The 11,749-nt window shown below is 39.8% G+C and overlaps 1 protein-coding gene across 50 annotated transcripts in view; it reads left to right on the top strand.

The window, feature by feature from the left end:
- Positions 1-632: 632 nt before the first annotated feature.
- celf5a (cugbp, Elav-like family member 5a) overlaps positions 633-11,749 on the top strand; it is a 178,502-nt gene continuing 167,385 nt past the window's right edge. For all 50 annotated transcript variants that reach the window (XM_053322930.1, XM_053322905.1, XM_053322928.1 and 47 more), the window contains exon 1: positions 633-990. In XM_053322930.1, the coding sequence (XP_053178905.1) occupies positions 633-990 (358 nt within the window). The remainder of the gene's footprint in view (positions 991-11,749) is intronic.

Genomic DNA, 11,749 nt, shown 5'->3' with positions numbered 1-11,749 from the left:
TTCCACCATGTTTTTATTTACATCAGAATTCAAACTTCTACATGAAGTAGTCAGACTGTGTTGTCACAATAAATACATTAACAGTGTACAACTTCTGTAGACATTAGTGGCGATACTTTATGTTTAGTTTTATTCAGGTAAATCTTTAAATTAGGGTTTTTACTGCTTTTTCATGGCAGATAATTTCATATGTCACAGTATGAAAAACACAGGTGTAAACATTCAACTTAATGATGGCTGTCACAGTTGCACTTTAATAGAAAGGAACCATTGTTAATGTTATAAGTAACACTTTAGCTTTTCCCACAATGACAAGTCAAACTGCTGGAATATTTTTTTTATTCAAAATTATTATTATTTTGTAAATGAATCGTCCACGAGTGTTTAATGCTTTTTACAATGTTTCTCCTAAATTGAAGTACTTCATAAATGACACTGGGTGTCGCTCCAGAGTGTCTAATATCGCTCCTGTGAGTTTATTTTACTACTATCACCCCCCCTTCTGCTTTGTGCTGTGTGTGCGTGTGTGTTGTGTGTCGGATAGAAAGTCAGCCTGGTTTCCAGCTGAGTGCTTGCTCTCTCACAGTGTGTGTGTGTGTTGTCATTATTATCCACTCTGCTCCCAGCTCAGAATGGCCAGATTCACGCAGACTGAAACAAGAAGGCAGCACCATCCACAGCAGCCCCAACCCGCTCACTCCAGCCTGGTTTTCACTGGACCGGGGGCACCACCGACCCAACAACCACTACTACTTATCCCACATCAGCGCCAGTACCCTCAGATCACATTTCCGAAACCCATGAACGGGTCAGAACCCATTTCAATTCATCCGGAGAGCGGCAACATGAAAGACCAAGATGCCATTAAGCTGTTTATCGGGCAGATACCGCGGAACTTGGAAGAAAAAGACCTGAAACCCCTGTTTGAACAGTTTGGTAAAATCCACGAGCTGACAGTTCTCAAGGACCGATACACCGGCATGCACAAAGGTAATGTGTCACCCCTCAAATGGCTCTAAAGCCCCTGTAGCTTAATAATGACTTATTATTACATGTACCTTTTGAGCCGTGTTGAAATAGTAAGGGAGGAAGTCTGGGTATGTTTCACTTTTTTACATTTTATCAGGTTTAATCCAGAAATAATTTCAGTCTACTGTTCCAAACAGTTTATCACTATCATGTGCGTCAGTGCTTACACATTTTCACCCTAACATACATGGGGTTTGGGGTTTTGTTCCAATTATGACTGTTCATAAACAAAATTTTGTTCATAAAGTAGAGGTTCATATTCATTTTACACAACCTAATATTTTTAAAGCCTTTGTATTTCCATCTTGATTTCTGATTACGCGGGAAATCAACATTTAGCTAATACTGTTAATATTATGATTTCGTTCAGTATTATGAATGAAAGAGTGGCAAACTGTTAACTGCGTTCTTTATTTTATTTCATTTTATTTATTGCAATTAAACAGTATTTCCTTAAACCGCTCTTAAGTGGGGCAGACGCGCTCAGAAAGGATGCATTTTTAAAGAGCCATCTCTTGCCAGTCCCATCTTTTACGGAGGGGCGGCATCATTTATTCATCCACATACTTTCCTTAACATGTTTCCATGTGCGAAAGAAGCGGCCTGGGTGCAAACCCGACACGTCGAAATCAGTTCAATATCTCGATAGCTCAAAAGGGCGCATGAACTGTCACAAGATGACGGACGTCTCCACGGAGAGTGGGCAGTGATGCTGCTGCTGAAATGGAAGGCTGAGGGAGGTAGAGGGTGTAAATCCACACCGCTCACTGTACACACTGACAACTTCCACCTTCCATAATGAAGTTGGTTATCAAAGATATATGGCGTAGATCACAGCCTGGGTGGGAAATTAATTTCATAATACGTAGTCCCCCTTACAGTTGTTCACGCATGTGTAGACGTCATTGCCATGATGATGATGATGATGATCATCATCATCATCATCTTCACCCACCACTCACTGGCAACCAACTTTAAATTTCTAGATTACATTTGATTTGTATTTGCATGTAGCCATGTTGGACTTAGACCCTCTAAGTACTTGTGTATACAAGTTGTAATAATCCAGTTAGTAATAGGATAAGCTTTATTCTTTTGCATAACATTTATGGCTTAATACTGATTTAATCTATGTTACTAAACATGCCTCATAAAACCTGACTGCCATTTTCTTACAATATTTTGGCATATGAGTAAAGAAACCTCTTTCTAAAATATTCATTTTGTTCTCTTTTGGATTCTTGCACTCCTGCAGAGCAGATGTTGATATGTGAAGGATGTTAGTACAGGAGATAAGGCTTTTATTGCACTAATGTAAATTAAATGTTCAAACATTGTTAACAATGTTATGTCTTCTATGACATATACATATTTTTCTTTAGATATTCAGTAATAAGGAATGAAATCCTGGAATTGATAGCACATTTTTCATGACTGGAGACACACTTCTGACACGAAGAAATAACATTAGAATACTATGAATGAAACTCAAATCAAAGAAATTCTGGAAGATAATGTGTAAAATTAAATTAATATCTATATATCTATATATATATATATATATATATATATATATATGTATATGTATATATGTGTGTGTGTGTGTGTACATATATGTATATATACATACACACACACACACACACACACACACACACGCATATGTATAATTTTTTATATGCAAGTTCACTCTGAAATTAGCTGATGAACAAATGTTCCTGTAAAATGTCTGTGATCACATTTTGATCACTAAATGTTATGTAAAGGTTTATAAAGGCATTATGCTGGACGGACCATTAGATGAAGCTATAACAGCATGTAATAGCCAGATATTTCATGATCATACAGTTGATATTGTCAGCTTACAGAAGGGATTTTTTTTTCAGTATAGCACTCGTTTTCCACTCGTCAGTATGTGTTTACTTGTGCATGTGTGTGCATACATTACATGCCATTGCCCTGTGTTGCATAATGATTGCAGTGTTTAGCTGTGGAGTGATTGTCACCTCATCACCTTGGCTGGGAAAAGACAATTTAAGCTCTTACATGTATTTGCAACTAGAGACAATAGAGCCTTAATAGATCTGTATTTAATTTGAGTGAAATAAATAACACAGTTACAACTAATAAAACCAGTAGTTCATTATTAGTAAAAGTTTAGCATTAACACAGTAAATCAACTGTAATTCCTTTTTACATTTGAAAGTTTGTTTTTGTCTGTTTTTTCATTGTCATACTACCATCACTACAATTATTTTATCACATCATTCTATCTGTGGTGGTGAAGCAGAACAACTCAAATTATTTTTTTTAATGAAATCTTTAAATGAGATGCAAAGCTTTTATTCAGTGAAAGTCTGTATGATGTCTCCCTCAGATCCCTTGTCAGTTTGAAATGTAAAAGTCAAAGAAGATAAGTAACAAAGTGAAATCCCTTTTTATAAAAGTGTATGAATTGGGAGGAAAAAGTCCTGTGAACCTTTATATCCATTTGATTTCAATCGTGAGTTTTATCTCTACCAATTTGATAAATAAAGTTAGTAAAGTTCCTCTTCATTAATTCATTAAGTTACAAACTGTTAATTCAGTCCAGATAAGTATAGTTCAGTCAAATTAAATGGCTTAGAATGTAATGAATCCTGGCCACACAATTAACAATACATAAACATTAATATGTCAACTCTTTCTGATGAGGTTATAGCAAATTATGTTATTAAGCTAAAAGGATTATGAAGTATGGATCCTGATGGAAACAGTGGAACATCACCCTCAAAAAGACACACTATTTTTTTTTATCATACTAAGCATTTGTTGTCACTGCAGTTTTTAGGTCATTTTGATTTTCATTTTGTCCACATTGTGCTTTGTATGTTTATTATTTCTTCTTTTCTTATGCAACTATTTTCCCCCCGAGGTAATCCATGAGGGAAAACATGGAATTAGTTTGTAAAGCGTGATAATAATGCATGGCCATAATAACTTGACTCAAGAGGATTAGCAAATGTGCATTGTCTGAAGCAGCAGTCTCTTGGGTGATCAGCTGGTTGCCTCCCTAAACAGTGGCTGCCTCTGCCAATTAAAAATTCAGTCTAGTCTGCCTCTTCAAATGATTAATTCTCCCCACGCTGTCGATGGCCTGCCAATTATTGTCGCCCAATTGGTATTAATAGGTAGAGGATTTCCTGATGTTGAATTTATCAGAGACTGTGAAAACTTCTCCCTTTGGCTATAATTAGCTTCCACTTATAGCAAATGCAGAACACACTTGCATGTTGTTAGGTATGCATATATGCAGAACCAAAGCTTTAATCATCTTATTTTTGTTAAAGTGTCTTTTTGTGTTAAATTGACAGCTCTGAATTCTCTGAAACTGCTCATTTTGTCTGAACAGACTACATCATATGAGCTTGTTTGAGATTGAGAAATCTTCCCTCATGCACTTAAGTACTGTGTGCTCAGAGAAAAGATAAAGACAGAACAAAGATTTTTTTTTTCTGCAGGTGTGATTCAGCACTGCAGACAGACAGACAGACAAAACAACGCTGCTCTGATCTGCCAGCCAAGGCAGCCCGGTATCAATATTAAGCTAGTGTCGGGTATCATTGTGTTAATGCATTTATAAATGGACCAGAGATATTGCCGTAGACCCCAGCCAAGCAGAAGCACATTCAATCACAGAATAATCTAATGAAATATTTATTCAAGTTTTTATGTTTTTTTTCTCCCTCTGAGCTAGTCTGATAGATAGCGTTCCTCTGTGGCTTCCCCACAATAAAATAGAAGGACGGAAACAGGAATAGCTGGAAAAAATGCATATGCATCGCACCAAACTGGCCTGGTATTAATATGAAGCTGCCCTTTTCCTATGTAACATGATACCTGAAAGGCAGCAGCATTGATTAAACTAAGCTCTGGTTTGTTAAAGTGTCTCTCTCCTCTTTGATATAATGGAAGTGTGAGTGCAGGTCTACACGTCTCCATATTATATGAGCCTTATGGAAAGTGTCAAAGATCACGGCACTGCTGTAGGACAGCATCCCCCCTGAGGAAACAGATGGGATAAATTCACTTACAGACTATAAACAGAGCTGTAGAAGTGACATGGATGGTACATACACAACACTCTGTGATGATATTACTTATTTAACAAACAGACATCAATGGAATTTGGGCTTTTATCACAGGGCTTTTGCCAGTGTGACCATTGTGTGGTTGCTAATGAAATCAAACAAGTTCTTCAGAAGAAATTAATTCTATTTCAGTGCTGAGTATGTGACTGCTGAGACTGAAGAAGCTATTCTTAGTGTACTTGCAGTTTTGTGCAGGGATTTGATTGAACAAATAAAGAATAAAATCTTCTGTCAGGGCCATTGAGCGAAGGCCACCAAGCCAAGCTAATACAGTAACAACACCCTCTTCACAATCTTTAAACGCCTGTAAATATTGTAATAAGCAACAGGGCTTTCCTCATAAAAGATGCAGCAGCTCAACTGGTACTGACAGGAGCTATGGGTCTTGACTTCAGGATGAGGAGCGCTGCCTCCCTCTCCTTTCCACTTCTCTTTCTTCTTTGGTTTTCCAAGGAGATTGCCAACCTCAGATGCAGACAAGGCAGCGCTCTGCTTGAGGTTAGTGTCCGCACACCAAACTCACCTGGCTTTTATTCTGTCTCCGCGTCTCCCCTTAATCCCCCGCCCGGGAGAGCCTTTCAGATGGATTGATTTCCTGCGCCGGTGCAACATTCATGATGGCTTGCAGTATATAATGCTTTCAGTATGTTGGAAGTGCGTTATCCTGTGACCTTTCTAGAATATGTTTGCTAATGGTTGCCTGTAGCTGGGACAGACACGGGGAGATGCACTGTGAGGTCTGAGGGGAAACTTGGACCAACTTCATGATTGAGACTCTTGCTTATAAAAACCTACTCTACATTTGTATGTCATTAGAGAGATTACATGATCCTCTGTTGTGATTTGTTTAACACCGTGGGTTTTTGGTGACTATCCCAGTAGGAGGCTTGATGATAATGACATAGGTCTTTGTCATATAAGACACTTGAAACAGGTTTTTATTTTTTAATTGGTCACTTGGCTACCTTAATTTTATACATTGCTGTGTTAGCTTGGTGTTCACCTGTTGTTGCTGTGACATAATAACATCCAAATAACCAATAATGTTTGAGTAGTTATTCATGGCAGCTAACATTAATATAGGCTACTGATATTATATAACATTATTGTTATAATTGACACAATAAGAAAGGAAGTACATTTGAGCTCATTAGAGAATTGCTGAGATACTTTTGTCTGGATTTCATGACTGTGCTGACAGTATTTTTAAAAATGTAAATATAGGATGTGGCTCGTCTTATTTTTGGTGTGTTTGCAGCTCACATTTCTTTTCTAAAGGTAAAGTCGGTACAAGTGTACCGCCTCCTTGTTCATGCACAAAGGTCACAGCTATTTTCTTTTTCTAAATAGACGGGAAGTCTATCTATTTTGTATGGGTAGCTTAACAAAGTGCCATTGCCTACAGAGCAGAGTGTGCTCTTTTAAGGGGGGGGGGGTATAAAGGCACAGAGGGGGGAAAAAAGGAGAGAGCAAAGGAGGAGGGGTTGGTGGTTTGTGTTAGAATAGCATGAGCTCTTTAAAGTTGTGTTTGAGCCTGGCTGGGCGCAGATTCATTTTAGAAGGAAAATGAAATAACAAGGGAGAGGGCAGAGAGGAGATTTTAATGCAATGTTTTGTGATAATCCCTCTCCATTTTGGAATGGTTCAGGAGAACTCATGCGATAAAGCCTTGTACAAGCCTGGAAAATAATAAGTTATTTGTCTTGCCTTATAGTACTGTGCCCTTGGAGGGCTCGCTAACCCCCATGTTTTGGCCAAAAAACAATCACAGATTAGTCAAGCTGTCACATCTCTCTGATTGCCAAAATGGTTGAGCCCTTGATGCTGGTGTGAATGAACAATGTATAAATGTCGTTCATGTATCTGCCCAAGAGTGCACGCAAACACAAAGCAGCGGGGATATGACTTAGCACTGTCACTCGATCCGTCTCTGTCAAACAGCCCAATGTGACGGGGAGGAATTGGACAGGGAGGATGGCACATGTATGCAGCTAGACCCACAAGGCAAATGACAGACAGACACATGGGCACAGCACAATGGATGTATGGACAGATGGATAAGTGGACAGGAAAAGATAAAGTGTTTGTCAGAGATGCAGAAACAAATGGTCGCTTTTATCCCAAGGCGGTGGGAGAGTAGAGTGATGGCTCAGCTTGGGACATGCAGGATCCCTCTGACAGGTTGAGAGCCGTTTGGGTACTGGAGGGCGGGATGGATGGATGCTGGAGGCTGGAGGAGGAGGAGGAGCAGAGGCCAAGTTTGGTAGATGTGTATAATGTGATCATATTATTATTATTATTATTATTCCTCAATTTCCAATGTAAACAACAATAAAAGGGCTCTTATTTCAACAGAATAAAAACATTCAAAAATGTGCAACGTACTCTGTATAACCTCCCCAAATGGAAATTATGACAATGGTAAACAACACTGTCACTGTCAAGACCCTTTTTTCTACAGATATTAAGCAATCCCCATCTTGGGATGAAGACACATTTTAGATTGGAAAATGTCTACGAATGCTCAGGTCCGTGAGGGATGTGTGAAGATACATGCTGCTCAGCACGGTTATAAATAGAAATTCTGTGGTATTTCCGAAAATAGGTTAAGCTGCCATCGCTGCACTGCTGGCATGACATCACTGATTGCCTGCCAGCCTCCCCCAAAAGACTGCTCCCATACTGTGCTCAAAAGGAGGGAGAGAATGAGGGAGAGACAGAGGGTGCATATGTGGGCGACTGTAGGTCCATGTCCCCTTCATTTTCCAGCGCTGGTGCGCCCTCCCCTCCCCTTCCCTTGCCTTCCCTTCCCTCCCCTCACACCCCACCCCTTCCGTCACGCGGCCCTCTCTCCCCTCTCTCCCCTCACTCCTTCCATCTATCTTTTCCAGTGAAAGAGTGACACTGTAGCTAACAGTCTCTGTGCTTTATTGCCAGAGACACAAAGTGGTCAGTGGCTTTGTACTGGAGATGTATCACATTCACATTTTCAGTGTGATACAAGCAAATTGAAAGCAAAATGGTGCAGAAGAAACTGATGAAAGATGGAATTTGTTTCTTTTTTGATGATCAAATGTTAATTTGTTTGAATATGTAGGGTATGTGGACTTTATATGAGTTCCAACATGGCAGCTGTTCTATGGTTCACTGTTCAATGGTAGATCTGGCTTAATTAAAAAAAGACTAGTGAAATTAATTAATGGCTGATGGGTTGTCATATCTATTTCGTTCAGAATTATCTGTCTGTCTGTCTGTCTGTCTGTCTGTCTCTCTGTCTGTCTGTCTGTCTGTCTGTCTGTCTGTCTGTCTGTCTGTCTGTCTGTTTATCTGTGAATCATTTCTTGGTTGCTCATTAGAACAACAGTATTTCTGGGCTCCTCTAGGCTGATTGTGGTTACCAGTACGTCAATGCAATTAACACCCTGTTGCCTGCTTGTTAGTCAGACCATTAGTGTTAATTATTACTCTTCTCCAGCTCAGTGGTGACATGAGATAAATAAATAAAGAAAGCTGGGACAAGGACACAAAGTTGTATTTTTTGGCATGCTGGGCATAATTAAAAATGTGTGTTTGAAATACATGGCGCTATGCTCCATTCAGTGTATGCAATAAACAGAAAGAACAACTATATGGAGTAGAGTACTCATTACAAGTGTGTTTATGAAGACATGTGCAATTAGTGTTTCCTCTCAAGGTGGCCTGGATAAGGAAGAGGAATGTGTGTGCGCGTGTGGTGTTTCTCTTCCTCACATGTCTTTTTTCCTTATCCCTCTTTCAATCACTCCATCCAAGCAACCTCTGGGCCTTTGAAGTGCTGTCTTTAAAGATATGTTTCAATTTGTAGAATCAAAGTGACAGAAAACCTGATACGTTTCTCAGTAGCCAGTCAGTTTGCAGCTGCCAGTCATGTGTGATTGTGGCTCTGCGATGATCAATTGATCTGTCTCAAAGGTTCAAATGCTTTTCACCTTTTGAAAGAGGACAAGCTTTGCAAGGGATACCACATCAAATATGCCAATCAGTTTCATTAAATGAAGACTTTGCATCAGTGGAAACATGGCGGACTGCGTTGTATCTTATACAGCGGTGGGAAAGCCAAGCGAAAGCAATTTTATTATTTCCTTTTGCCTGGCCTTGTTTGTTTTTCCGAGAGGTTGTTACAGTACATGAAGAGGAGGAGATGCAGTTTTCTGACTTTGACTGGAGGGGTTGGGGAGGGGGGTTCTTTTATTGATTTTTGTGTAAATCCCCCGGCCGGAGAAGACTTGTCTGGGAGAGGGAGGGGAGAGGGAAGGCTGGAAAGACAGTACTTGGCAGGTAAACTCCCATTGTCCTCCCAGAAGTAACGCGGCAGGAGGCACTAAGTGTGAACCTACACATTATTTACAGCTCTGTGAAACTCCATCCATTAACAGTGTCAATTAGCTTGCTCATCGGGGATGCAGGCCACTAGATTTATTTATAGATCTGGCCCTGGCTTTACAGTTTTTCTCAGTTGCTTTGGCTCAGTTCTCGAATGGCAGTTGAAGTTGTCAAAACAATATGTGAAATTCTTGAATAAATAAAATATTGCATACAATTGTACAATTATTGGTGGTAAATATTTTTGTGATCAAAATAGATTATGTTTCTTCTCAGTCTATAATATACCATCTAATTGTCAAATTTTGCTGAGCCCATGTTTAAATCCAATTAAAAATCAAATATTTGCTTGGTGCAATGGATGCTGTTATGAATGACATAACATCAGAAGCCTGCAGAGGATAGTTGTGGCATATAAGACAATTCTTCCACTGTTACATTGCAAGGGAGAGCATGAAGTGTGAGGAAGATGAGAATCTGTGGCCAAACAGACAGGAGCGACAGGATGTCCCTGATTCCCAGGACTGTAACTCTATTTTGTTACTATACTACTGCATACAGTACGCCTGTGTTTTCTTCTATTTTGAGTTTATTTTCAGTTTATTGTATTGTACTGTGTTGTGTGATTGTTAAATCAAAATAGTTTTTCCTCACGTCACATGCACACTATGTGCTCTTGAAATCAATGTCTGAAGAGTATTCTCTTTGATATACAATAGCAATCTGTTTAATACAATAGCAATCTGTTAGCTTAAGAAAAATAACTGGTACAGTAGGCACTCGGATGTCAGTGAAAATATGTAGGACAACGCTGTCACACTGACAAACCATTTTGACCAGCTTAGTTTTACACAATATCAAAGGAACATGTCATTGTGGTGGCAATGACTTATTCCTTGACTGAGTTACTTAATCTTGAAACATGAGACTTTGGGAAAGTTATAGCTTTTTGCAGGTTTACTACAGTGTTTTGCTGCCTATGAGCTGTTTTGGGAAATGCATCTTCACTGCTGAGAACTTTAAAAATCTTTCTAGAAACGTGCCAAAACATACTTTAATAGCAGGAGAAGGATGGAGCACCCAGATAGTCTACAAAAGCCAAGACTTCCTTTAATGGCCACGGTACAGTGGTAGATGCTGTGTTACAGCTGTGCTATGTTATAAGTATTACACAGCCATATATTGAAAGAGTTCTGGCCAATCTGAGGATGAGTGGCCTGTTGCAATCTGTTACTGTACGTCACCTCCCAAAGCTGCACATACTGCCCAGCATTATTATGTAACCAGGTTGACTGTGTTACTGTTGAAATCTACCATACGTAGTAATATGTGCATGTTAACTATTGAGGGAAATACTCTACTGTTTGACCATATGTAGCACCACCTGTGCCCTGAGAGAACTATTTAACCTCTGAGGCACACAATAGATTGTGAGTGTGATGGTGTCAAAGTCTGTCTCCTGGCTTTGTTATGATGGCTTCTTTGCCCAAGTATTGATCCTGAAACATTCGCAGAGAATTTATTGCATTTGTCACACTCATTTGGCATCGCACACCACACCATATCACATATACACTATAAATACACACATACAGGCAAACAGGCGGTCCTTTGGGATGTGCTGCCTATGGATCTGTTTGACTGCTGCTTGGAGGCTAGTGTAGTCTATGTGAGTGAGTAGCAACAAATCAATGGCTAAGGTCCCCTACTCAGGGGTCAGAGAGGATACCAGGGAGGGTCTGGGGACTATTTCTTGCCCTCATGATGGACACCGATGCTCCTCTGTGCTCTACAACATTCATCCTCCCCCAGCCATTGCTCAAGGTGAGGGGATGATGGGAGGGGTAGTGAAAGGAGAAATGGAGGAGGATTTGGAGCTTGATGCAGGAGAGATGAAGGAATGGAGTGATTTATGAAGGTGTGATGGAAGGGTGTAGTCAGCTTCAGGATCAAGAAATGGTGACTGAGCACAGTCGTTGGCTCTCTTTAAGGTGGCTGTCTGACTTAATCAAGGTTTACAGGTTACGCTAGGCTACTGCTTATATTACAGCACTCATTACAAGCCCATTAGGCCTGGGCAGAGAAAATATTGTTGTCAGAACAATGAGTGAAAGCATTTTGGAAAGTCCCTGCCAACTCCATGCTCCAGCTTTTCTTTATTATACCTCTCTGTCTTTCCTCCTTCTCCCTGAGCATCGGCATGATTGTTTGAGTGTGGGAACAGATAG

This window comes from Scomber japonicus, chromosome 7 (assembly GCF_027409825.1).
Source record: "Scomber japonicus isolate fScoJap1 chromosome 7, fScoJap1.pri, whole genome shotgun sequence".
In the NCBI taxonomy this organism is placed as follows: domain Eukaryota; kingdom Metazoa; phylum Chordata; class Actinopteri; order Scombriformes; family Scombridae; genus Scomber; species Scomber japonicus.
This window is presented reverse-complemented; position numbering and strand designations above follow the sequence as displayed.